This window comes from Vespula pensylvanica, chromosome 12, assembly GCF_014466175.1.
Source record: "Vespula pensylvanica isolate Volc-1 chromosome 12, ASM1446617v1, whole genome shotgun sequence".
Classification (NCBI taxonomy): Eukaryota; Metazoa; Arthropoda; class Insecta; order Hymenoptera; family Vespidae; genus Vespula; species Vespula pensylvanica.
Window position 1 is genome coordinate 4,067,622 of NC_057696.1, and position 27,305 is coordinate 4,094,926.

General features: G+C 36.4%; 4 protein-coding genes across 14 annotated transcripts in view; 3 read left to right on the forward strand and 1 right to left on the reverse strand.

Annotated features, from left to right (window-relative positions):
- The first annotated feature begins 1,546 nt into the window (after positions 1–1,546).
- LOC122633516 (glutamate receptor ionotropic, delta-1-like) lies at positions 1,547–6,503 on the forward strand. Of its 2 annotated transcripts, XM_043821476.1 has the most exons (11): positions 1,547–1,674; positions 2,943–3,137; positions 3,294–3,457; positions 3,532–3,861; positions 4,424–4,539; positions 4,661–4,831; positions 5,073–5,326; positions 5,382–5,590; positions 5,683–5,957; positions 6,036–6,230; positions 6,300–6,503. In XM_043821476.1, the coding sequence occupies exons 1-11, from the start codon at positions 1,653–1,655 to the stop codon at positions 6,373–6,375; spliced, it is 2,007 nt and encodes a 668-aa protein (XP_043677411.1). In that variant the 5' UTR covers positions 1,547–1,652; the 3' UTR covers positions 6,376–6,503. The 2 variants fall into 2 exon arrangements, with proteins under 2 accessions (XP_043677411.1, XP_043677412.1); XM_043821477.1 differs by lacking the exons at positions 1,547–1,674; positions 3,294–3,457 and having other exon boundaries at positions 3,004–3,137.
- On the reverse strand, positions 6,013–7,428 carry LOC122633523 (dynactin subunit 5). The gene is made up of 4 exons (XM_043821486.1): positions 7,234–7,428; positions 6,985–7,172; positions 6,794–6,905; positions 6,013–6,717 (listed from the first exon to the last, which is right to left on the reverse strand). The coding sequence occupies exons 1-4, from the start codon at positions 7,279–7,281 to the stop codon at positions 6,520–6,522; spliced, it is 546 nt and encodes a 181-aa protein (XP_043677421.1). The 5' UTR covers positions 7,282–7,428; the 3' UTR covers positions 6,013–6,519.
- Positions 7,429–7,736: 308 nt separating this feature from the next.
- On the forward strand, positions 7,737–24,306 carry LOC122633515 (protein PTHB1). Of its 8 annotated transcripts, none has more exons than XM_043821471.1 (19): positions 7,742–8,184; positions 8,303–8,391; positions 9,714–9,978; positions 10,460–10,722; positions 11,058–11,188; positions 11,915–12,092; positions 12,250–12,498; positions 12,589–12,828; positions 12,998–13,284; positions 13,578–13,748; positions 14,726–14,863; positions 15,556–16,731; positions 16,801–17,019; positions 17,780–17,945; positions 20,460–20,550; positions 20,624–20,871; positions 21,641–21,847; positions 22,225–22,284; positions 23,825–24,306. In XM_043821471.1, the coding sequence occupies exons 1-12, from the start codon at positions 7,910–7,912 to the stop codon at positions 15,784–15,786; spliced, it is 2,517 nt and encodes an 838-aa protein (XP_043677406.1). In that variant the 5' UTR covers positions 7,742–7,909; the 3' UTR covers positions 15,787–16,731; positions 16,801–17,019; positions 17,780–17,945; positions 20,460–20,550; positions 20,624–20,871; positions 21,641–21,847; positions 22,225–22,284; positions 23,825–24,306. The 8 variants fall into 8 exon arrangements, with proteins under 8 accessions (XP_043677408.1, XP_043677409.1, XP_043677410.1 ...); XM_043821470.1 differs by having other exon boundaries at positions 15,556–16,443; positions 20,460–20,554; XM_043821468.1 differs by having other exon boundaries at positions 15,556–16,443.
- Positions 24,307–25,386: 1,080 nt separating this feature from the next.
- Positions 25,387–27,305, forward strand: part of LOC122633518 (BMP-binding endothelial regulator protein) — a 13,343-nt gene continuing 11,424 nt past the window's right edge. Inside the window, exons 1-2 of one of the 3 annotated variants that reach the window (XM_043821478.1) lie at positions 25,387–25,788; positions 26,161–26,305. The gene's annotated coding sequence lies outside the window, so the exon portion shown is untranslated. Of the gene's footprint in view, positions 25,789–26,138; positions 26,306–27,305 lie in introns of all 3 variants that reach the window. The other 2 variants (XM_043821480.1, XM_043821479.1) reach the window with 2 other exon arrangements.

The following is a 27,305-nucleotide window of genomic DNA, read 5'->3' on the forward strand; positions in this document are numbered from 1 at the left end:
GCGCTTTCTCTTTCTTTCGTGTTTGGATATCTCCTTTATTCTTGCATGTTAAAAAAAATATATACATATATATATATATATATAGACACGTACACACATACAAATATATATTTGTATACGAGCAGGAAAGTGTGAAATTATTAGCCAATCATTAACCCTGTTAACCCAAGTGTGTGATCTTTATGTAAATTTAATTATTGCAACAAAAACAGATCATTATCTTTTTATATCAAATCATGTCAGATATAACTATATTGGAAAATGCAAAGAGACAAATTTGAGGTAATAATTTGTTATTTAATAACATGTATCAAAGATTAATTTGTTTTATTCAGAGTTACCCAAACAGGGTTTTATGAACCGAGACTCACTTTCGAAAACGATCATTTTTCGCAACCAACTCGGTTGTAATATATACATACATATTCTTATTTTATGCAGGCTGCGATAAACTAGACAGATATAGCACATAAATCCTGGGGTTATTTTTTAATTTAAATAATCTGAAATTGTTTATTCGATAATAAGGAAAACTCAAATCCTTCCTGTTATCTGTCCTCCATTATTTCTATTACGTAATATTGAAAAGTTTAATATGTTTGAAAACTTAGAATGGAAGATTTAAAATCTTAATATTTGTGTATGCTTGTATATACGTATTTACAATTTATTTATACCAATGACTCTAATTGTAAAAAGAAATACTGAAAATTCTTGAGGAGGAATTAATAGGAAATATTTTGAAATTCATCTCAACGAGAAAACATATAAAAGCTCATTCAACGAGAAGAATCTTTTTCGCACTTCAATAATTAAGTATACAAATCTTTCGATTTATATATATTACGAATTAAATATACGAATCAGATATCAATCTCGTTTGATTTTAATCGAACGAAGAAAAAGAAAAAGAAAAAAAAAAAAGACAAGAACAAAAAGAGAGAAGGAAGAAAAAAAAAAAAGAGAGATTAATGCAAAAGTGTTGAGAACAATAGGGTGTAATACGTTTCTTTGTGAGATATTCATGTAAGTATCTATGTTTTGTTAACTTGTTATCTTAAGTATCTATGTTTTGCTCACTCCTGTGAACAAATGCCGATAAGAAATCTTTAGGTAGGCTCGCCTCACGTGCCAATCATCGAGTCATCACGCGATCGACCGAGAACGTTCGACTATAACTTCTAAGCTTTACTTTTCTAATTTTACGACGGTGTAACAAACACAGCGTAGCCTTGACGTATAAGCATGCTTTTCTTTTCGTTTCCGCAAACGAAAGAAAAATTTAATAAAACGAAGATGAAAAGCACAACGACGGAGAAAAATGTCACGTGTCATTCTCGTTAAATTATCCTTTAAACGCGTGAAAACTTTTATTGTTTGATGCATCGTCATCGGCCGTCATTCTCGTTGTCATTGTCTTTTAAAAAATTGGTCTGAATAATCAAGTCACGATAATTAATACGAAGATTAAATTATATCGCCGATAACGAGATACACATATATATTGTATATTTCACAAGAAGAAACGATTTCTCCTTCGTTTCAGTAACCCTCTTCTTCCCTCGAAAGTAGAAAATCTTGCTTACGTGATATCAACGTGTCGAAAACTCGGAATAATAATCGTTTTACGAGCTGCAATAATTGTTAATTCGATGAATAATATAACTGATAAAGGTGAGTTAAAAAAGGAAACGAAAAGAAAGAAAGAAAGAAAAAAATAATACGGAAAAGAAAAGAAGAAGAGGATTTATATCCGTTCGGCAACAGCGTGTTTCAAGAAACCAAAGAAATCATGGGAAATTTTAATTCCCCGCGTTCCATCACGTCAATTCGTTGAACTTCGATATTTTCAACTGACTTTCTCATTCCTTATTTCTTATGAAATATAACTGTTAATACTTTATCATTTTTTTTTTTTTTTTTTTTTTTTACGATTGTCATTGTCGTCGAAGCAACTTAATTAAGAATGACATTTGCAAATGCGACATTTCCGCGATTTTTTTCGTATATTTCTTTTTCTCTATACGTGTTTGTTTGTGTGCACGCGCTCGCGTGTCTCTGATAAAACGGAAAAATTTGTCGATTATGTTATTTCATTTTTTTTTTTTTTTTTTTTTTTTTTTTTTTTTTTTTTTTTTTCTATATAACAAGATAATTCATTTTGCGAGAAATGTGTTATTACATAGAGAAAGAAAGAAAGAAAGAAAGAAAAGAAAAGAAAAGGAAAAAAAAAAAAGAAAAAAGAAAAAATGCTATACAAAGAATACTTTCGTGCACGGTGAAAGTAACTACACGATTCGTTTTCGTGCCTTCAATGATTTTCTTACGTCTTCTAATCTACTATTATTTCTTTCTCGCAATTCGTACGTTAGAGTTTCCACCGAAACAAAAATTACATGTCCTCGATCCATTAATTTTCCTAGAGCCAGTATTATGGCTCGGCTAATAAAAAAGTAATTCTTCTCGTGCGAACAAACGCAGCTGTGATACTTCTTTAACGGTAAACGTCCAAATGATATATCTATCCAAGTCATTAGAACGAAATTATCTGTTTGAGAACATAATTCGCTAAATCTGGAATATAACGGCAGTAGTATATAACGTTAGACGGTATTTTGTAAAGAGAGAGAAAGAAAGAAAAAAGAAAAAGAAAAAAAAAAAAAAAAAGAAAAAAGAGAAACAAAAACCAGAAAACAAAAGGAAAACTGGAATATCGAAGGTTTGTAACACTGTGATGTAACTCTTCTCTCTAACGTGTAACTTTCTCTAACTAATTTTAAATCGTTCCTTCTTTTTTCACGAGCATTGTATACACAAGTCGTCTCTTCGTGATTTTATTATTCCGTTCCACATTAATGGTATATACATGAACATTGTGTCCTCGCTGTTTACGACTTTATACTATAGATTACAACGACATTTTACGATTTCTCGAAGGATAGTTTACGTATTCGAAGGGCAAGACACTATGCTATTGTTACTCCTTCTCATGATTCTTCTATTTAATTCTTATGCGATTGAAGAATCTTCCGAATTTTCATGGAAAACGAATGATATTCTTTTGAAATTCATCGAAGATGCCACTTTTCATCTTTTTCCACCATCAAGAATATCTGCACGTTTATGTCTTTCTAAAGGTAACAATTGTATTATTATTATTATTATTATTATTATTATTATCATTATCATTATCATTATCATTATATAATATCACGTTTATATCACCACTCCGACAATTATCAAAAGTTCTTTTATCTTATTTGATATATTTTATCATTGAATAAAAAAATCAGACGATATAATCGGCTTATCGAAAGAGATGTCGAAAAGACATTTGTCCCATGATATCCGAAATGAGTTCGATCGGCTCGATTCTAAAATTTATGATAATTTAGAACACAGAAATTTGTATATTATCGATTTTGATTGCGATCGTGCGATTGACATCTTAAACGAGGTAAAACGCATAAGAGATAAAACGCATGTTAATTTAAATGTTGATTAACTCATTATAGATTATTTTCGATTCAGGCAAATTTTAATAGAATGTTCGTTGCTCCGACAAAATGGTTGCTTTTGAAAGATGCAAGGACAATTTCAGATACGAAGGATCTACAATTTATAACGAAAACTTTTCGAAATCTTACTGTTTATCCGGACAGCGACGTTGTTATAGCACGAAGGATTAAAAAGAATTTTTTACAACTACTATCGATATATCGTCCCAGTCCGTATCGAGATGTCATTTTAGAGGATCGTGGAAATTGGTCGTTTACAAGTGGTATCGTTATGAAAAATTATGATCCAGCATCCCGCAGACGAAGAAATCTTCAACTTACGCCGCTTAAATCCTGTCTCGTGGTATATTAGAGCTTTTTATTCTTTTTTTTTCTCTCTCTCTCTCTCTCTCTCTCTCTCTTTTTTTTTTTCTACACGATAAGCAATAAGTTGTTTATTTCATAGTAGTTTAATACCAGCGTGATTATACGAAACGATTAAGATAATTAAAAAGAACTCTTTTGTGTATTTGTATTTATAGAAGATTTCATCGCATCTTAAGAGAGAGAAAGAGAGAGAGAATATATCTAATTCCGTTTATTTCAGAAATGGCACAATATTGTTATCGGAAATTATCTTTCGAATAGATTACATTCAATTTATTCAAGATATCAAATGCTATTTCGCGTAGAGTTTATCCTAAACTAGATTAATATTAAGTTTATTTACGATCAGATAATTGTATTTTAACGATAAGATATTTTTTCGATAGATCGTTTTTTCACTGCTTTTTTCTTTTTTTAATCTGTTTAAACATACTTGTTTTTTTATTTCTTTTTTGTTTGAAAAACATTATTTCTATAAGCTTCCATTAAACGAGTATACGTTTCTCTTTTTATTTTTATTTTTTTTTCTCCCTCGATAGATGACAGATCCAGACACGATCAATCATTTAACCGATTATCATAATAAACATATAGATCCAGTTACGAAGGCTGGTTATTCATCTGTACTTCACTTGGTGAATCGGATGAATGCAACGTAAGTATTGTTTTTAATTTGTTTCTGATAGATAAAGATGATAAATGGAGTAAGATCGATATGAAAAGATAAAGAAAAAATATCTGATACGTTCAATCAAAAATTGTATCGTTCGTTTCAGTGTAACTTTCAATATAGTAAATACATGGGGTTATCGCGATGAAAATGGATCGTGGAATGGTATGACCGGCATGTTGCAACGTCGTGAAATTGATTTCGGAGGAACTGGAACTTTTTTTATGAAAGAACGAATAGGAATAGTTAAATATATACAACTTTACACGCATACCGGGTAAAATATCTTCCGAGTATATAAACTTGTCTTTTATGTATGTTTTATTCATTTGAATTCTTTACTACTTATTCATTACGCAGATCTCAATAAAATTTCAAATCTATCGCGAGATTTATATAAACTTTCAATGCTATCTAGTGGTGATCGATAGTATTAACGCCCGGTGATAGGCAATATTCATGCATGCGCGTATAAAAAGAAACATTAATCGTATACATTTTTTTTTTTTTAAATATAGATCACGTTTCATATTTCGACAACCATTGCTTTCGACAGTAAGCAACATATTTGTCTTGCCTTTTCATCGTTCAGTTTGGATAGCTATTGGTATCCTCATTCTTCTCATTATTACTTTGCTCTTTATATCTATGAAATGGGAGTACCATTGCGGAGCTTCAGCTAAATCTGCGATGTATTGGAGACAGATGAATCCTGGCAAGCCAACTCTTGGCGATGATATATTGGTTATTCTTGGAGCGTTTTTCCAACAAGGTGTGTTCGTTCTTAATAAATTATCTCATTAGTTTCTACAATTTAACTGTTGTAGGATATTCTTATGAACCGTACCAAATTCCTTCACGTATAGTCACCCTAATGTTATTGATAGCTGCATTGAGTCTGTACACTTCCTACACTGCAAATATAGTTGCTCTGCTTCAATCAACGACAAATTCTATTCAAACGGTTGCTGATCTTTATAATAGTCCATTGAAATTAGGCGTACAAGATGCTATATATAATAGATACTATTTTAAAGTGAGTACTGAAAATCTCTATAAATCTTACTAGACAGATTTTATATATAACGAGATGAGTCACTATAGTATATTTATTTTGTTCTATAACAGTCTTTTAAGGATCCGATAAGAAGGAGACTCATAGATGAAAAAATTGAACCAAAGGGTAAAAAATCTTCTTGGATGCCTATTGAAGAAGGTGTTCAAAAATTAAGAGACGAGCTCTTTGCTTTTCATGGTGAAGTTGGTACCGTTTACAAAATAATACAAGAGACTTTTCAAGAGGAGGAAAAGTGTGGTTTAACTGCTATCAATTTTTTAAACGTACTTTATCCACTTTTTATCATTCAAACACAATCTCCGTATTTGGAAATTTTTAAAAATAGGTATAAATCTTAGCTTTGTATAATGTTTTAATTCACATAATCTAATATCTATATATTAAAATATATGACCTTTTTTAGTGCTTTAATAATACAAGAAAGTGGTTTAAAATTTCGAGAAGAAAGACGTTTATATACAAGAAAACCCAAATGCGATGGTCACATGAGTTTCATCAGCATAGGATTTACTGAAAGCCACTTTGCATTGGTGACAATGGGATATGGCATAATTCTCACTTTTTTTGTACTAATCATGGAATTACTGTGGCATAGAATGTAATATTTATATACATTGTAATTTGTAAAGTAATTTAGATTTAACGACTTAAATTTAATTATTTGCAGACAAAAATCGAAAATGAAAGATATTACGGAAGATATGGAGGCAATTGACAACGACAGTGAAATCCTTACTAATTGAAAAATTATTGCCTATATTTTCCCTTGAATTCATTATTATTTGGTAATTAGTGCTCTAACTCTATAGCGATATAAATAATTATATTATAAAAAAGAAATATAAAATAATATAAATACAAAATTAACATATATACATTTTTATATATTACATTCGTGCAGGTAAAAAATGTTGATAATAATTTTTTGTAAAATCTAACATAAGATCAAGAGTACATTCGGGTAAGTCCTCTATACATACAGCAGGACTTCCAGAAAATCTAGTAAAAGATGGAACTATTGTTTCTGGCGGTACTACCGCGCCATCTTCAATGTAACAACAATCCTTTAATATCGACCGTCTCCCCTGTTCAATACAAATAATTGGTATAAAAGATATCAATTAGTAATTACTTTCTACCAATTATTAAGCAGATACATACTATTACTGCATTTTTTCCAATGTATACATATGAACCGACAAGTGCAGCATTGACAACAGCCCTTTCTCCCACAAATACATGATCACCCATAGTTAACGGAAAGAAGGCAACTCTATCCAAAAAGGATAATCCTTTAAATATACAGCAATCTATATTAAATACTGACGAAAGAGGCACAAAAGTGTACAAACCCCCTACTAAATTTTTTAAAAGGTGGTCGTATTACAGCATTCTTGCTAATAATACAGTATCGACCAACCTTTACATTTGCTAAATCCCCTCTGATTATAGCATCTGATTGTACTATTACCTTTCCATGTAGTACTATATTCTGCGATCCACAAAGAACAGTCTGTCTACTCACTTTATTTCCCGAAGCCTGCAATATAAGTACAAGAGGTTATGTTCCAGTAGAATAATTTTACTTGACAATTTATTACCGTCTCGACGTATTCAGCTATATTGTAATAAATATCTTGGGGCTCCATGACGACGTAGACAATATTTATGATCGATCACTTTAAATATACAAGAAACTAACTTATTATTCCGTATAAATCACTCGTTAACGTTAATCATTAGTTGCTTCTTCTGCGAAATACTGTGGCTTATTTGAAAGGTTAGTTTGAATCTTTCAAATGGTGCTATCAGATGGCGCTCGTGGCGTGAAAAATCGATCGAAAACATTGGCCATTGGTGAGACGATATTTACAGAGATCTGTAGAATTTTATTTATAATTTAAATCAAAGAGAATAAATTCGAATGTATATGGAATTTGTCGTGTATTCAAAATGACATTTAAAAGCGAAGTCTCGTAATCAAATAAATGGCAAGTAACAATCGCGTGTATATATACGTTCTTACTACGCATGTATAGCCACCCTATAATTTTCATGCTGTCAATCGAAAATAATCTATAGGTGAATACTCATAGGGTGAGCGAATCAGATTACAATAGGATAACCAATTACGATCGACTTTGTGTTTTGAAAGTACACCGTCATAGCAACGTAGTTAGTAGTCGTCTAGAGTAAAAGTAAGATTTCGTTTCGAGGATATTAAAGTTGTATCGTACGGTGTGACTTTCGTTATCGGACAATAGAAAATTCAAGAAAATGTCGTTGTTTAAAACGAAAGAGTGGTGGAGAACGAAATGTGGATCAAACGAGACGTTCGATCGATCGAGTCTCCTCGTGGCTCCTTTATTTGGGGACGACAGAAAGGATTGCATCGTAATTGGCAGTCATCAAGGATATTTAAGGATATATTATTTATCATCGCAATGGCAGGACGAAACGAAATCTTCGACAGGTTACAAATCTATCGATCTTATGACCGAAACAAAACTCGGCGATTGTATCGTCGACTTAAAGGCGGGAAAATTGGTATCGTGAGTGTTACCGTAACCGTTTTACGATCACGTGACTTACCTCCCCTACATCAATTTTCTTCAACCGTTTGGCGTTGTTCGTTAGACGTGTTTTATAATTCAAAAAATATCGTTACAGTGGCTCTCAAGATCCTCATCTGGCAGTATTAACATCGAACAAGCTCATCGTTTACACGGTTACATTGACGAAGGGATCCACCGAACAGGGTTAGTATAGAAATCAATGATTACGCAAAAATATTCAATTGATTTTCAATGTTTTTACACGTTCGTTTCTTGACATCCATTCGTTTAATGGCCTCTTCAAGATCGATAGGGAAATCTTTAGACGGTGTCGTTATTGAATCGAAAGTTATTTCTTATGGATAATTAATAAAAATCTTACCTCTCAAAGATTTGCCCGAGGCTGTTGTGCTCGTGTATTTCGTAACTGCATTATATGCTGAAAGCGTGCACAGGTAGCGATCGCATCTTGGAACGTGTATGTACGTATTTATGTATATATGCGAACGTATGTAGGTATGTGTCTCTGTCTCTCTCTCTCTCTCTCTCTCTCTCTTCCTTTCTATATGTATGTGTGTGTTTGCGTGTACTTAGATTCCGTTATAGGTTTTATTTGAAACGCCTTAAGGCTGCTTTCACGAGTATGCCTGGAGCCATGTAATATCGTTAAATTCAATGGTCAGTCGTTATTCTAGGATAATTCGGCGTAATAAAAGCATAGACTTCGTGTCGTCATTTTCTTCCGCGCAGTTCGTATATCGCGCCTTTTCAATATGGCGGAGGCATCGATGGCGCGTTAGATATAAATTATTACTGTTACGTATTTATGTAGATAAACGTAGGTACATAGAGGTATCTACATATACATATACATATGCATATTTACATACATACATACATACATACATACATATATATACGCATAACGATCTTATTTCATTGATCGTACGATATTGTCATTCCTTCTCTCTTTACCGTCCCTGTTCTCGCGCGTTAAGGTATAACGATCTCGTAAAACGTGCACTCGAAGTACAAATATACACGCAAATGCGGCCGCAATGAATCCGCTTGACCTATATAACAGACAGGAATCACGTTTGTTCGTTTTCTTGACTCCTCCTCCTCCTCCTCTTTCACCTCCTCCTCCTCTTCTTCTTCTTCTTCTTCTTCTTCTTCTTCTACTTCTTCCTCTGCTTCTCCTGCTTCCTCTGCTTCTTCTGCCGGTTGTTTAGCGAATGTGTCGACGAATAAAATCTTTTAACGAGTATCAAGGAGTCATTGAGGACGACGCGAATAATAATATATTACGATGATTGTTTTTCTTATCTTTCTTAACGTTTCTTAACAAAACAAAGATTATCCGTGTTGTCCCTTTTGTTGTTATTATATTATATGTTATTATTATATTGTACATATCATTATCATCATCATCACCGTTTCTGTTTCTCTTTCTTTCGACCTCTATTATCCTCTATGTTCAATGTCACACCATTCCTCCATTTCATATATTTCTATTTATTTTCTAGGAGATCAGTGTAACCTGGAAATTGCTTACGAACACAGGTTACCACGCTTTCCTGCATCCCTCGTAGTTGGTCCATTCGGTGGTGTACGTGGCAGAGACTTCCTATGCGTCCAATGCTTGGACGGAACGTTATTTTTTTACGAGCAAGAAGCTTATGCCTTCAGTCAACTTCTAAGGAATCGTCTGTTGCCCGAACCGATCGTTTACATTTCGCGGAACGACGTCTTCGTCACTTCGAATTGCTCGTGGATCCTCGAATGCTACAGGCATGTACTTATATACATAGGTATCTCTTACTTACGCTTCCAGGTAACTCACCTGACGATGATGGGAAGCCATTGTTTCTCTCTGTCTCTTTCTCTTTCTCTGTCTCTCTGTCTGTCTGTCTGTCTGTCTTTCTCTCTCTTGTACTCTTTGAATTCAAGTACACGTCACACTCGAGTACATATACTTGGAATTTGCCTTTCTCCATCCTATTCAACAAAATTGTTAACAATTATTTACCTTTTACTTGACCTCTCTTTTGTCTGCAAATAATTTCCAAAAAGAAAAAAAAAAAAAAAAAAGGATTTACGAAAAGCAAAAAGGAAAAGAAAAAAGAAGGAGAAAAAAGAATTGGTTAACTTTGGTACTTTTTTTTTTAATTGTTATTTCGTGTTAATCGAATAACACGATGTTAATCGAATAACAAATGTTATTTGCTTCGTTCGTTTTATCGTGGAAATTAATTTTAACGATATTCTTTAGGTATCAAAATATAGCAGAGTTTGGAAGAAATCAAAAGCAGGGAGAAACGAAGAACGAAGCGGCGAAGAGCTTGGAACCAGAATGGAGTTACAACATAGGAGAGGCTGTAGTCGATATCGGTGCTGTTACCTTGAGCAGTTTCGAGATCGGGATCGTCGTTCTCGGGGAGAAAAATCTCTACTGCTTCAAGGACACCGGTGCTTCGTTAAAGTACACAAAAAGGCTCGACTACAAAGCACTTTGTTTTCACGCTTACGTCATAGGTAAATCGTAATTTTCATAAGAAACAAAGAAAGAAAGAAGGAGAGAAAGAGATCACGTGTCAAATAGGTCGAATCAAATGTAAATTCACGAGAATTCTTTAATAATATTTTCGAACGAAAGTGATCAATGACTTCGCGTGTGCGACGCAGTTTAGAAAACAAACTAAGCTAAACTAAAGCAAAACGAAATGAAATGAAATAAAATAAAGTCAAATAAAAAAATAAGTAAATAAAATAAATAAATAAGTAAAATAAAATTAAATGATACGCGGTGGTTGGTTAAGGTAAGAGTAAATGCCAATGATACTTAAAAGAAATTTTCGTTTTATGCGCAGAACCGGATGGGAAACTGATGGTGTTCGTAATTGCCGATACAAGCACCTTGATGATTTACGAGGGTACGACTCTCAAGTGGTCGGCACAGCTACCGTTCGTTCCGGTCGCCGTAACTAGAGCACATTTTCAGGTAAAATCATTGCATTTTATATGTTATGTCGTATCTACGTAACGCGATACCTGAACGTGAGCGTGTAAGAGCATCATTTTTACATTAGCTCCGAAGGATCATTAATCTTTTCTGACGACGAAAGAGATCCGATCGGAAGAACGATAGAAGAAAAAAACATTGAAAGTAAAGAGGGGTGTCGGGGAACGAGGGGACGAAAAATGGAGGAACGGTGAAAAAAGGAAAAAGAAAAAGAAACAAAAAAGAAAAAAAAAAGAAGGAAAAACAACGAAAGATAGGAAGAGGCAAGAGGAGGTGTACTGGGAAGGACGAGAAGCCGGTAATTATCGTCCTGCCTGTTCTTTTATCTTATCGCTATGCGCAGCAGCGTCCAGCAAGGTTGCCATTGTTGTCTTTCCGGAGGACAGAGAGTGCGAACTGCTGGCTAATTGCTTTAATACCGAGAACTGATTCGATAATCAGACTTATTATCACCCTCGTACACAAGCTACATATATTCTCAAGATTAATCGAATCAAATGTACAACAAAAAAAAAGAGAAACAAGTGGGGGGGGGGGATAGGTGAGGGGGTGTTTGCGAGGAAAAAAAGAAAACCGGAAGCGAGTTAATTCTGTAATACCTCGATAAAACTTCGAACAAGAGTTTTTATACAGAAGTCAGATCTTGACCTTGATTGAGCTTACGTAGAGATTGCAGGTAATTTATAATGTATTTTATTTTTTCAGTACCTGGATGGTTTAATCGTTATACTTTCGGAGGAAGGACAATTGGAGGCCTGTTATTTAGGCTCGGAACCATCTCTTTTCATAGCACCGGCTGTTCATCGACGTGGATTTGATTATGTTGCTGCGGAAGAGGAATTGTTAGAAGTACGTAGGAAATTGAAGGAGATGAAACTTTCGGGTAAGAATTATGTTATAAATATTTATAAAACAAAAGGAATTTATTGGGAATATCGAAAAGCGTATATGTGTATATATATATATATATATATATATATATATATATATACTTTTTGTGAGTAAATTTAATCGCAATTGGGTATCTCGTCTGAGCACAGGCGATCAACTAGCAGTCACACCTGTAACTGACATGGAACTACTCGTTAATGTCAACATTTCTCCCGATCTGGAACCTTGTCCTTTCGTTGATAAAGAGTCGAAGGAGGATCAAGAGATACGACAATTGTCTATGTGTAGGGCAACCATAGAATTATCATCTTACACAACACTTTACGGTGTGCAAGTTTGCATCGACGTGTCGAAACCATTCGTCTCTACGATCACTTATCGCCTCATTCAAAATCTCTGTGAGTCTTGAAACGGTGTTGTAATTTTAACAGGCAATTTTTCTTTTTTCTTTTCATACGTTATTATTATTTTTTTAAAATTATTTTTAGGCGACAAACAGGTCGTTCAAACGTTGATTTATCCAAGTGGAAATTTACCTGTTATGTCATCCGAAGTTAAAATCACTGCTACGTACGAGAACGATCGTGGGAATCTTCGCATAATGCAAAAGACGACGGAGTTGCCCTTAAAGTTGATGTTGAGAGCTTGTCCGCCCGAAAACACATCGACCTTTACCGTTATCATAAAGTGCAACGAGTCGCTCGTGGGATTCAATCAGCTCTTTCCGGGTAATTTACTCAAGTTAATCGTTTAACGCGGTCAAGCAAAGTTTCTGCGTGTTTCGTAACGAAAGGACAAAGAGACGACATTTTTCTTTTCTTTTCTTTCTTCTTCTTCTTCTTTTTTTTTTCCTTTCACATAAAAAAATGTTTCAATGAATTGTTACGTCTTCTTCAGAATTTAGCGGAGATCATCTTCGAAGACAAAATTGGAATACGTTGGGTCTACAGCACATCCAAACTGGACAAGTAGTGACGATCGTTTCCGGTAGTACAAGCAACCGATATCGAGTGCAGTCGAACGACGGTCTATCGATGTCCTTGGTGGTGCAGCAGCTGGTTAACAGGCTCAAGGACAAGTCGACAGGAAGGCTCGCAGCATCCATAAGCCAGCATCACGTGCAACTGGTGCACGTGCAGATGGAACTTCACTTTCTATGTCGGCAGGAAGTTGATCGAATAAACGTATGTCGCTTTGATAAGCTAATGTCTTATCAAATCGTTAAATGATCTCATCTCTCGGCTTTACGCGATAAATTTTTTCTTTAGTAATTCAATCTGACAAAAGTAACGATGATTACGAAAGTCTAATTGCATTGAAATAAAATATATGTGAGATTTAGAGATGATTATCATAATCGTTTAAACGTAAACATTTTTTGCTAACGTAAGATTCGTTCTCTTGTTGATTTTTATCTTTTTTTTCTCTCTCTGTCTTTCTTCTTCTTCTTTTTTTTTTTTTTTTTTTATGAATGTAGACCGAACTAGCTTTGCTGATGACCCAGTTGAGAAATATCGAGAAAAGGATGTTAAGAGCTGCGAGGGAGAGGAATAGCCGATCTTTAACCGCTACAGGATTATCCTTCCTCTTAAGCTCGACGTATGATGCGATCTCCGGACTTCTTGACGATCTTGCGGCGGCTCAAACGGTAAATATTGTCTTCCCTCTCTTCTTTAATATGGTCCTTCATAATTTTCTGCACAACAAACGTTAACTCTCCAAATAGGGAATTTTTTCTTTTTTTCTTTTTTTTTTAAATTTCATGCTGACCGTACTTGACTTAAACCCGTTTCACAATGTTCATCCTATACAATGGGATATATACCAAACGACCTTCGTTTTCTCAGAAAATGTCTCTCTGTCTTTCTGTTTCTCTATCTTTATCTCTCTTTCACTCTGTCTCTCTATCTTTATCTCTCTCTCTCTCTTTCTTTTTCTCAGACCATCCCGAATCCCAGACATTCCAATAGCAAAAGCAGCGATTCATTTAACAATATCCAGCACTTTAGAGGGAGGTCGTTAAGACTTTCGTTATCTGCATATCTTTCGATCTTACCTGAAGCCGATATCGCGGGTGCACGAATCGAGCGGTAATTGCCTACTATAGTGAACCCCAGTGGTACTTATTTACCCAAGTGCTTTGGTATCCTACAGTAAGAGCAATCGAACAATCTACTTCGTGCTGCACGTAGGAGCTACGTTGTAAAGATCCAAGAAGAGATTCAATATCTATCGGAGAGGATCCAAGTATAATTTCTACTCTCTTAACTTTCTCTGTCGAGAGACGTTTTCAGCAGGCATTGCTATTGCTTCTTAGAAACTAAATGAAATAATATACATATGCGGTATGACGCACGTATCATAGATACGTTAGATTATTATTAGTCATATTTAAGATGACACATGATCCTTTCCTCCTACCTTCGTCTTTTTTTATTCTATGCTGACTAACATATTATTAATAGAAAACCAATCGAATTTTTATATCATTAGGATTCTAATAAACTCTATAAATCTAAGTACATCGCTGCAACAACAACAACAACAACAACAACAACAACAACAACAAAAAAGTATCGTATGATTGCAGTGATTATGACAGCGTGTGCTATCCGGATGTTGCAGAAACGAGAGCATGCCAGGCATGGTTTGCACTGCGCGCTGAGGTTGCTGCTCCTGCTCTTGCGGCTTAACGTAAATAACGATAAGTATACGATTCTGGAGTCGGCGATCGGATTCGAGGCACAGCTGCGTGACGAAGTCGTAAGTGTATGCGGATAAATATATATATATATATACATACGTATATACATACACACGTATATATATATATATATATATATATATATGTATATACAGTGCTTCTCTCCAAAAAGTATGTTTATACTGTCGGAAATTTAATCACTTTTTTATCATCATAAATATCATACTTGTATTTCTATTTATGACTTTAGGATAGTTTGTTTATTTTATAGCGAGTTATGTAGGCGTACTCTTTTTGTATTTATTATAGATACGCATACATATGTACGTATGTGTTTATACACCGGAGCGAACCAGATGTTTATTGAAAGCAAAGAATGTACATAAAAACGATTTTACTGTTAAAAAGCTCTCGCACAATTAGCGATTGGTTGATAATGGCGTTATATTGTGTATACATATGTACTACGTATGTAGGTAGTACCTGATCTCGTACACGTTCTTAATCTCACTTGTAAGCTCTTGGACATTCTCCGGCTACGTACGTGTTATCGCATACAATGTCGACCGATAAGTCACGGGAAAAGGTGCCGCTCTGTTAGTGTAAACACTTCTAACCAATATAAATATTTGAAGTTGTTCGTTACTCGATCATGAGTTTGTACAGATTATCAATTACGTCGTAGTAATTTTGCAGTAAATTTATCCTTATAAAATGACCCATCGAATTTTTATTTATATTGTTATCTTAGAATTGGGAAGAAGTTGCGGATGCTGGTTTAGCTGCTTTCTTAAGATCTGTCTCGAAGAAACAAGCCAACAACGCGGAGAACAAATCGTTTTCATGGAATAAATTCACGTCGATGAAAGATGTAGCCAAATTAAAGAAACGTTTGACACATGCCGTGGAACGACTGGACGATTGTAAAGAGTCTGGTATCGATGAGAACGAGACTGAAAGTGGTAACTTCAATTTCTCATAACGACGTCGCCAAAATTCGATTTGACATTATTTTTGTGGTAGGAAAAGAAAATAAAAAGAAAAAAAAAAAAGAGAAAAATATCGGAAGAAAATAACAAAAAAAAAAAAATAAAAATAAAAGAAACAGAAAAAAAGAAGAAGAAAATAGGTAAACGAAGGAAAGACGATATCGAGATAAGATTAAATAAAAAAAAGAATTACAAAGGAGACAAGGGAGAAAAGAGAAACGCATGAGACAGACAAAGAGAGAGAGAGAGAGAGAGAGAGAGAGAGAGAGAGAGAGAGAAAAGAAAAGGAAATTGGTATGCCTGGTAAAGTATATAGGAGGTACGCGTTGATAATGTCAAGTTTTTATTACGACGATTTCACGGAAGCAATAAAAACATTGATTCCATTGCTCACTCCGACACATCGTCTCGTGCATGATTGTACAAGAAGCACATACCGTCGAAGTCATATGCACCGCGAGTTAGCTCATATACACGTATCACATCCAGGTACGGAGTGCAAACAGCAACGAGAGAGAGAGAGAGAGAGAAAGATAGATAGATAGATAAATAGAGAGAGAGAGAGAGAGAGAGAGAGAGGGAGAGGGAGAGAAACAGAGACTGAGGAGGAAGAGGAGGAGGAGAAGAAGGGGACACGTGTGTGCATTTACGTAAGTACACCTATCTCGTTGGCCCGATAATTTTATTCCGCTGGTCCGCCGCGTTGGATCGAAATAGCGAAGTCAATTGCAGAGCGCATAATCGCCGCGGAATGATTCACTCTGGCGCCATGATTCTGCTTTTTCGAGGTTAATTAATAGGAAGAATGTCCATGGCAAAGCATGCGTTTAAGTCGTCGAGTGCAATAACAGTATGCGCTTTGTTCGATCATTTTCCAACGATCCTTTGCTATTCGATTCGTTGTATATATGAATAATGTATTCAAAATGGCGTGCAAAGTACGTTTAGAATTAAAATGTATAGGCCCGTGGCGATTTGAAAAAGGCTAACTAATAGCATATTTTCAGGACTGTCAGCAGAACGTAGGAGCACGGAGTTATCTCCATAATGATCTTCGAGATCACCGAGATCACGCGACGCTAGGAACGCGGAGAAAAATTCATATCTACCCGATATCTAGTATATAGTAGTAATACTAGTAATATTATAGTAGTCATGGGTTATATATATATACCTATATATATATATATATACTTATACTCTTCTATACCGTCCTACGTTAGTTGGTAAGTTGTAATAATATCATTTTTTTTTTCTTTCTACTTTCTTGCTTTCTTTCTCCGTAATATCGAGATTACGTAAGAACGATAACGAATTTGTTGAAAAGTAAATGTATATTTAATATATGTACTCGGTAATGGAAAATGTGCGGCTACTCTGGATTATATCATACTTAACATTTTCTATACCTCTCGGATTATGGAAATGAAGCGAAGCTTAGAACGAATTTAGCCTCTCTCTCTCTCTCTCTCTCTCTCTCTCTCTCTCTCTCTCTCTCTTTCTCAGACTAATTTATATAAATATGTATATATCGTATATATGTATGTAGATGTTTGACGATAGCGATTACTAATCTTCGACATCGACGTCGTCAGACATCGTATAAATTAGTCGAGGCAATATTTTTTCCTTTCTACTTGGATTAACGAGATCATGGAAGAGAGAGAATGAATTTGTTCGATGAAAAATTGGACGTTTTAACGTTGAACGGTGTAACGTTGGCTACATTTCTAACATCTCTGAAGCAAGCCGGTAAGTCGTAACAACGTTTTTCTTCGAGGATGTTTCGCAGAACGGCTGGACGACGTCGGAAGCGACGGGTTTAGAGGAAAGGCCGCATCCTCGATGGGACATCGAGTGACAAATGGACACGCGAATCATTCTCTCTCTTTCTCTATCTTGGCATCCGTTTCTTATCTGTACACTCGACTCCCTCCTTTGATCTTCCCTCCTGCCGGCCCATTTACGTTTCACCTCTTCTTTCAGTCCCTCCGACTAAGACGGGAGGACGATAGGATTACGTGGAAAGTCAGGCCTGACTCCTCGATCGAGCTTCCCGGAAGAACGGACCTTCATCGGCACAGGGATGACTGCTTCCTGCCTGATCCTCGTTCGTTCTCTAAGCAACATCAGCAAAAGCATCATCAACCACGTGAGATAGAACGCTTGGAATTAGAATTCTTTTCTTATCCTTCTCGTTCCTCGAGATTATTCGTATGTGTGCACCGGTGCTTATGTTCAATCGAGTAGACCTGATATAAAACGAAGGAGAAAGAGAAAGAGAGAGGGAGAGAGAGAGAGAGAGAGAGAGAACGGACGGCGTTTTTAAAGGCAAGCGGATATGTCCGAGAGAAAAACTGGTTCTAAGGCAAGATGCATATAATATACTGCGTCCGCGGACGCGTAGGACGAATTACGGAGTTCGATATGGCGTTACGGTGAAAGGCCGATCATCCTGTTGCTTAAACTTTTTTCTTTTTTCTTATTTCCTTTTTTCTTTTCCCTTTTTCTTTTTCTTTTTCTGTCTTTCCTTTTCTTTTCTTTTCTTTTTTTTTTTTCTTTTCTTTCCATTCTTTTTTTTTTTTTTTTTCTTGCAATATCGTCCAAGTTATTTAGAGGGGACTGCATAGCTTTTTTCAGGATTATTATTATAACTTATAATTAGGGTTGTTATATATATGTGTGTGTATATATATATATATATTTATATATACATACACGTACGTATATAGGTATAAAGGATTCTTTTATAAAAGAAAATAAAAGGAAGTTGAGATATTATATATAACATACTTTTCTTAATGAAAAGTTGAGTTAAAAATAAACGCGTATCCAATTTTATAATCGTTATTGAATAGCCTATTTTTCAAGCATCTATAGAGATTAGGCAAACACGATAAAACGAACGATAGAAATTCTAATTAGTCAACAAAATTGATAAGGGGCACTCCTGCGTCCTGTATCGAGGAGAGGAGTACGCAGGAGGCTTTGCGATTTGAACGAAAACAAACAGCATGAAACGACGATACCAGGAGACCGCAACGTGCCTTGTTACCGGAAGTGTCCTCAAGATTGCGTGAAAAAAATTAGAACGGCAGAAAAGTATATTATCGACCGCCGCACGTCATAAATACGCTTCGCGAAACGTTTATTTCGTGATAAAAACGTTGGCACAGTTTAACCGTATCTATTTCAACGATCTATTAATATAATTATATTTTTTATAACAATTCATTTTCTTTTTTTTTTCTTCTTTCTTCTTTTTTCACGTTATTTCTTTCTCATCTCTTTTCAATCCTTCGAATGATGAGATGAAACGTGGTTCCGACGGAATAGGTTTGACTGATGAGCAGAAGAAAAATTTATTTTTTCATAATAATAGCTCTCTGTGAAGCACTCAACACTCACATATTTCCTTCGAAGAGACCACCTCGTTGAATTTCCAATCGTCAGGACCACCTTTGGGAAACGGTTTTCAAGATTATGCGAGCGTGAGAACGTAGATGTGAAAGATAAGAGAAAAGGAAGAAAGAGAATGAGAGAGAAAAAGAAGAGAGGGTGGAAATAACCGAAACTTTAGGTCCTGCATAGAAGGACGTCTCATCCTTCGATAATTGATGGCTTCCGACCAATTACCTCTTCTTCGCTGCACTCTCGATACCCACCGAGATTTTCTGGATCGACCATGGAATCTTTAGATCCCTTGGGATCTTACAAACGATATCATATCTTTTACCTGCTCAACATTTACTTCGTTTCTCGAGAATATTACTAAAATATCGTTGTATTAAACTTATGCTAATGAACTTCTTTCCCCTTGTTCGAACCTATGATACAGGCATAAAATATGGATAAAATTCTTTAGGAGGATAAAAATCTCCGACGAAGATCGTAGATTAGATATTTCAAGTAGATACGCGTGCCACATTCGAAGTATCTATATATATATATATATATACATATATATGATATGTATATCTACATAAATACATACACACGTGTAATCTGGTTGATATCGAGAAAAAAAGAAAGGAAGTAGAAAAAGAAAGAAAAACAATCGTTTCATAGGCAAAGATTTAAGGGTCTCTCGTAAATCTCGGATAAGTGGTTGTTGACGTAATAACGATTTACTCGGATAACGTTTAACTCGACTCGTTACTCTGGGAAAACTGTTAAGTTTCTCGAATAGGGTATATTTTCTTGTTTCGAGACGAATGTAAAGATAAGAGAGGTTCTCTTATTAATGAGATTCTTTTTTGCAAACTCTCGCTAAATTGACAAGGAAAGCTTCTAGATATCTAAGTAAGTGTCTTATAAAAATGTTTCGAAGTACTCAAGAAAATTAGAGAAAGCTTTAACGCGGGCAAGTATGATTGCCTTATGTATAGTCAGGGATAGAAGGAGTATCTGTTATGTGAGGTCGAAAGAAGTGGCTCTTACGCGGCACATATCAAAGGAACCAGATATAGTGATGATGAAGTGGAATTTTCATTTAGTACCGGTCATCGTTCTATTTCGGATTCCTACGAATCTATTGCGTAGAACGAAAGTTTTGACGTATATGATGTATCGATGGACTTGAAATTCTATCGTGATATCAACAATATGGTATTGCATACATACAAATAAACACCCTGTTAAATCTGATGTATTGTGTTGTTGATAGGATGATCTACTACTCGTTGGAAATTTTCAAGATGGCGATCCATCAGACGTAGACATATATACATACATACATACGTATAAATATACAACGTGTAAGTACGTATGAGAAATATATCGTCATATATCGTATACATATATGCGAATATATATCATGCGAATTTTCAGATTCATATGATAGTAACTCGAGAAAGAAGAAAGATATTATCGAATAAAGTATTCAATTTCTTATCAAATCGAGCCAATTATCTAGAAACTCAAGGATTTACCAGGAGTGGACGTGTTCTTTTCCAACGACAGACATCGTATACATTATACATATTTGCAGCGAAGGGGCTGAAGATGATGTCGGTAAAGAAAGAAGAGAAAATAAATCGGGGGCGAAGGTGGAACGTTCTTCGAGGAAGCATATATAAGTGCGTGGAAAAATAAAATACTAAGAATAAGTAGAGCTTTAACCAGGCTAGCTAAACCTTACGTTCTTGTATATTTAGGCGAATTTAATCGAAACGTACCACAGCGACACATCTCTTCGGTTCATATCGTTCAACGATAAATTTCATGGTCGTATAATAAAGTAAAGAAGGCGTGGGATGCTTGTGTATGTGTCTCTGTGTGTGAGAAAGAGAGAGATTGAGAGAAAGAGACAAACGATCTCATTACGGAAGCTCTTTAAATAATATACGAGGTGTGTTTGTGTGTGTATTTGTGTATATATGTGAATGAAAGAAAGAGAGAGAGAGAGAGAGAGAGAGAGAAGGAAAGTTATAGGCTAACGAATATTCGGTTGGAACGCGTAATAAGCGATAGTGGCTTCGAAGAAGTTCCGGCTAAACATTTACACTGTTCGGAGTTAGCCCCGTCCGTTTATTTTCATCATTCGAAAGAAACTCGTAAGCTGTCCGCTCGCGACGTTTACATCCCTGAAAAGCAATGTGCCTCGACGCACATGGACCAGTTTCTCTTAACACGCTATATCTTTTAATAACAATCGCGCGTAAATTTTTCCGTGAATATCTTTTCTCTTGTAAAATCAAGAAAATATTCTATTTTTTTTCTCTCTTTTTTTTTTTCTTTCTTTTTTTTTCGTTCTTTCATTCTTTTTCTCTTCCCAACAATCCGTTTCGTAATACAATCCAGTGAATTTTTATCGTTTAAAATAATTCATTCTCTTTTATTTTTCAGAGAGAAATAGAGAGAGAGAGAGAGAGAGAGAGAGAGATAGAGAGAGAGAGAGAGAGAGAGAGAATCATCGCGAATATGAATTGCAGTATTGTTCCTATCGCTAGTCATAATCATGAGGCGTGTACGAAAATCGATATTGGATACAAGAATCGCATACTCACTCGATACGATACTTCACGCTCGAAAAAATCGATGCCGAACACGAAGGTAGATATCTAAGATATTATTCTCGATTCCTCGTTGAAAGCGGATTCGCGTTTTGATCCGGTATCGCGTAATTCTCGATACATACCACGTGATATACATAATGCAACGTAGTAGATGGACATACATAAATACATAAATACATTTATAGTTGGAGTAGACTCTTTAGTTTTTCTACTTCTTTTTTTTTCTTTCTTTTTTTCTTCTTCATTTGTCATATCATCCTCATCATCATCATCATCATCATCATCATCGTTGTCGTCGTCGTCGTCGTCATTATCATCAAAATTATCATCTTCACCACCATCATCATCATCGTCGTTGTCACCATTGTCGTCGTCATCATCTCTTTCGTATAATATTTTTTTTATCAATTTCAGATTAGAAGCCGATTTCCTTTCGCGTCGAATTCCACGTCTTCTCAGTCTGACGTTCTTAAGGTGAATCACTTCCGCTTACGCCGATTACGCTCGTTTATCTCTTTGCTGTTTTTTTTTTTTTTTTTTTTTTTTTACTTTAAAAGACGACTCAACGAGAGAGGAAGAGAGAGAAAGAGATGGATAGATAGATAGATAGATGGATGGATAGAGACAGATAGGTAGATAGATAGATAGAGATAGATAGAAGAGAGACGAGCGAGAAATGTCTCGTTACTTCCTACGCCGTACCATAATTGGTCATTGTCTTGCGATCGACGACGATGAGACTCGAGACGTCTCGGAGGAAAATCTTCTATCTTATGGAGAATAAGAGAGAAGAGTAAGAAAAAGAAGAAGAAGAAGAAGAAGAAGAAGAAGTAGAAAAAAGGCGGGACTTTCGAACGTGCCGTGAGGATCGTGAAATTCCCCTTCTCTCTCTCTCTCTCTCTCTCTCTCTCTCTCTCTCTCTCTCTCTCTCTCTCTCTCTTTATATCAACGACGGCGCGAAAGAGGCGGAGGACGCGTGTGGAATCCAAACGACCTTGCGCCCGTTACACGAAAAGAAAGCAAAAGGAAAGGGCACGAGGCTGTACTCTCCTCCTCCTCCTCCTCCTCCTTCTCCTCCTCCTTCTTCTTCTCAATACATCGACCCCCTCGTAACCTCTTTACTACTATACGAATATCCGTTTAACGTAATCACAAACGATAGATAGAACCGAACGTTAGTATAAATATTCTTCTCGTAGACTTCTCATTATATATACATAAGAGTTCGTTTCCATAAGTAAGTATATACAACGCACATACCACATATATACCAGTCTTGACGAGTTCTCACTACGAACGAGACTCACCCGTTGAAATTGAATTTCTCGGTTAAAGAGAAAACGAAAGCTCGAATATTCACCTTCAGAAAAATATTACATGAAAAATATTCAATGATTTGTGATTCGATGCTTGGGTATTCTAATGGTAGATCACTTTTTTCTCTCTCACTCTCTCTCTCTCTCTCTCTCTCTCTCTCTCTCTTTCTCTCTCATTCTATGTCTCTCCGTGTCTCTCACTCTCTACGTTACGTACGTTGTAAAAGATGCATAGATAACCGGCAGCGCGAACTTTCTATTAATACCGTGTTAGTTCTACGGTATAACTATCGAAGCAACAAGGTCGTCACGGTTTAATTGAGTGAACGCGCTTGCATCTCGCATCTCGTGGCATGAACTTGAGATATATGCGATCGATCGATATCGCGCTGGTAGATAGCAACTCGATCTCTCAACTTGTATATATATATATATATTTTTAATACATGCATATTCGCGCATACCTATACATATAATAAAAGAGCGAAAGAGAAAGAAAGAAAGAGAGAGAGAAAGAGAGAGAGAGAGAGAGAGAGAGAGAGAGAGAGAGAGAGAGAGAGGAAAACTATATATTACCTTGCAAAACATTTTCCAAAGAATTCTAATTTAATATTTTTTTGTAATACTGCATTGTGCATTTTTTCTACATTTTTCTTTTTCAAATGAAAGGAAACCTCTCTCTGTTCCTGCCTTTTTAGGTGTCGCATCTTGTGGACGAATACAACAGCACAACGTCGTTTCACGTTCATCCTCCTTCTTCTTCTTCTTCTTCTTCTTCTTCTTCTTCTTCTTCTTCTTCTTCTTCTTCTCCTCCTTCTCTTCTGCGCATAGCATATAATAAAGTTTTTCTTCATCTACATAGCTCCGAGCAGCTATGCCGTCCTTCGCGGAGGAGAGCGCCGGACTCGCCTTACCTCTTCCTCCTCCACTCTTGGATCACCCCCACTCCATGTAAGAGCGCCACTACGATCGCCTGGAACTACTTGTCGTTTACAGTGGAACGAAGCGGAATCGGAATCGAATGGTACAGAATGGAACGAAACGGAACGGAATGATACGGAACAGGAACGGAACTTTAAGCGCAGCTGCGTCGAGCAGCTGACGCGGGGAATCGTTTGACTTACTGCTGCTCTTTGCCCTCTTTTGCTTTTTCTTCTTATTCCTCTTCCTCTTTTTCTTCTTCTTCATCATCATCATCATCATCATCATTATCATCATCATCATCATCATCATCATCATCATCATCATCATCATCATCATCATCATCATCATCATCTTTTTCTTTCAAAAAGGTCAAGAAGAAGTTTCCCAGAGAAGATTCAATTGCGGATTTATTTTCTTATTTCGTCTGAATAGGTGAGTTTAGAGTTTGAGTTGCGCGGGAATCGCCATTTTGGAGATCCTCTTTTGTTTATCCCCTTCGAAGAAACTGCGCGCGCGTCGTCCTGTCAAAAACCGACGGACGTCGCATAGTCCTACGATCGTTTCATCGTCTGATCATTTCCATAAGTAGATATATCCATTATAACGTAAATAATTCGTAAAGGAAAATTAATGTAGCGTTTAATTTGATATTAACGTTGTCAATATTAATTCAATTTTATCTTTCCAACAGAGTCGGTCTAGTAATTAGCAAGGAGAAGACCAGCAGAAAGAAATTCTTGTACCATTGGCTTGTCCCCACTTTGCCACCCACGATCGCTGAAACGAAACGTTAACGAGCATCGACTCTAAACGGAGTACCTCTCGACGGAGGGAGAAGCACCTGTTGCTCCTTCGCTTCTAGGAAAAGGACTCTTTCGGTCTGCTCTTCTTCTTCTTCTTCTTCTTCTTCTTCTTCTTCTTCTTCTTCTTCTACTACTTCTTCATCTTCTTCTTAGTCTTCTTCTTCGTCTTCTTCTTGTCTTCCCTTTGTGCCGCACGCTTGGTAAAAGAGACACGGAGGAACGCGTCTTCGGTAGCAAGCTCACTCGTTCGTTCTCTCAGCCGCGAGTTATCCGGTAAACTTGCGTTGGAGGGGTGCAGGAGGGCAAGGGGTCGAAGCCTTCCGCCTCTCCCTTCTACTTCTCGGCCTTCCTCGGCCTCTCCCAGGCTCTCTCTTTCTGGCTCTTACTCTTTCTCTCTCTCTCTCTCTCTCTCTCTCTCTCTCTCTCTCTCTCTTTCTCATTCTTTCTCCATCACTCTCTCTCGTTACATGTTTCAGTCATTCTGTCTCTGTTTCTCTCATTAATTTTCTGTTTCTCTTGTTTTCTCTCTCTCTCTCTATGTTCGTCTTTCTCATTGGTTCCCTCTCTTTCCAACTCATTCTCTCTCTCGCGCTCATTTTCTTCTCTCTTTCTCTCTCTGTTGTTCCCACTCGACCACTTTGCCATTCCACTTCCCGAGAGTCCGGCGCGCGCACGCGCGACTCTTCCCAGACGCACGCTTCGAAAGTACGGTGTTACGCGGCGAAGAGGACCGATGTCAGTTTCGTGCCACCACGAGTCCGAAGAGGAGAGAGAGCGAGAGAGAAAAAAGAAAGAGAGGAACGCGCTCACCGAAATGTCGTCTCATCCTCGCGAGTTATTCTCCCTCGTTCTATCTCTTGTCGTCGAAGATCATCGTCGTTGTTCCTCTTCGATCCTCAGTCGATAAATATCTTCGCGTAAGAGAGAGACAAGACGTTAGCGATTTATCGATCATCGAAGTCTCTCTCTCTCTCTCTCTCTCTCTCTCTCTCTCTCTCTCGCTCTTTCTCTTTCTCTTTCTCTTTCTCTCTCACTCTCTTTCATATCTCTATCCGTTTCTGTCTTCTTTCGAGATATCGTTTGGAGATCTTTCGCGCGAGATCTTTACCGAGCTGTGCGTCGTTTTCTTTCTCCTTCTTTCTTTCTTTCTTTCTTTCTATCTATTTTATTCCCTTTTTTCTTTCTTATTTCTTCCCCACTCCTTTTCCTTTCCTTCATTTTTTTCTCTTTTCCCTTCCCCTCTCTTCTATTCTCTTCTATTCTCTTCTCCTTCTCGTTTATTAAGAAGAAAATGACGGAAGTGTTAGCTCCTAGAAAAGAAATGTATCGGAACGCCTGTTATCGCGGTGTGTACTCGCGAGTTTTTCACGGTGCACTTCGGGTGGACAAGTTTTAGGATCACTCGGGAAAACGTCGACGTGATAAGGAAACGAATCTATATTCTCTGCCGAGGTACGTTTCGTTTTTACTTATCTCTTATATTCTCGACGCTCTCTCTCTCTCTCTCTCTCTCTCTCTCTCTCTCTCTCTCTCTCTCTTTCTTTCTTTCTGTCTCTCTCCTACTCTCCATCTCTCTGTCTCTCTTTAATCGTCGTTTCGAAAGATCGCAATCCTATGTGTCTATAACACGTTTTATGTATTTCCCCTTCGATCGAGCGCATTGTCCGATAAAGAAATAAATCATTTGCTGGTATGCGAGAACTGACAATCGGAATCACCGGTGACGTTCGCCGAATGGCACTTTCGCGCCTAACTGTAAATTATATAGATATCTATATGTGCACTTTATTAACGTATATAATGCTTCTGTATAAATATAGTTGAGAGTTATGTCTTTTATATGTCAGATTTTATGATCGTTGAAAAATTGACAGGCATACTGGCAAGTAATAAAACGCAAGGCGTAAAAAATATTTGCATTTAAATAGACTCGTCTATATCTTTTTGATTGAACTTTATACTTCGTTCATTGTTCTATTAGGGAACCTATGAATTTCTTCCTCTTCTTCTTCTTTTTCTTCTTCTTCTTCTTCTTCTTCTTCTTCTTCTTTCTTTTTCTTTTTTCTCTATCTTTTTCTTCTAACGTTTCTCTATATCTAAGTATCTAAAGTACTTGCACTTTTAACGAGCGATACTCGTTGGTTCATCGACCCAACGATATTCGATTTAAATCACGTTACGTGCGATCCCGCGCGTTTTATTCGATCGAGCTTGACGTACGAGACCAATCGATCAATCGATCAATCGCTCCTCGGTCAATAATAACGATTGCATCTAATAAACTTACGTATCGGTATTGGGGTGGTATATTCGATAAAACAAATAGAAAATAACGATAACTGAAGTTAGAGTTGCCGTTGAGATCACTATACAAAATTACATTTTATTATGAATTAGTTTCCCTGCGAAGACGTGACAGTTTTCTCGTGGAAAAAGAACAAAAAAAAAAAAA

Coding starts and splice junctions, on each gene's coding strand:
- LOC122633516 (XM_043821476.1), top strand. CDS start 1,653: ATGAATAATATAACTGATAAAG. Junction 4,540..4,660: donor GTGAATCGGATGAATGCAAC/GTAAGTATTGTT, acceptor CGTTCGTTTCAG/TGTAACTTTCAATATAGTAA. Junction 5,958..6,035: donor TTGGAAATTTTTAAAAATAG/GTATAAATCTTA, acceptor GACCTTTTTTAG/TGCTTTAATAATACAAGAAA.
- LOC122633523 (XM_043821486.1), bottom strand. CDS start 7,281: ATGGAGCCCCAAGATATTTATTACAATATAGCTGAATACGTCGAGACG. Junction 6,906..6,984: donor TTTAAAAAATTTAGTAGGGG/GTTTGTACACTT, acceptor CTTTTTGGATAG/AGTTGCCTTCTTTCCGTTAA. Junction 6,718..6,793: donor TTGGAAAAAATGCAGTAATA/GTATGTATCTGC, acceptor TGTATTGAACAG/GGGAGACGGTCGATATTAAA.
- LOC122633515 (XM_043821471.1), top strand. CDS start 7,910: ATGTCGTTGTTTAAAACGAAAGAGTGGTGGAGAACGAAATGTGGATCA. Junction 8,185..8,302: donor AAGGCGGGAAAATTGGTATC/GTGAGTGTTACC, acceptor ATATCGTTACAG/TGGCTCTCAAGATCCTCATC. Junction 12,093..12,249: donor GAAGGAGATGAAACTTTCGG/GTAAGAATTATG, acceptor GTCTGAGCACAG/GCGATCAACTAGCAGTCACA.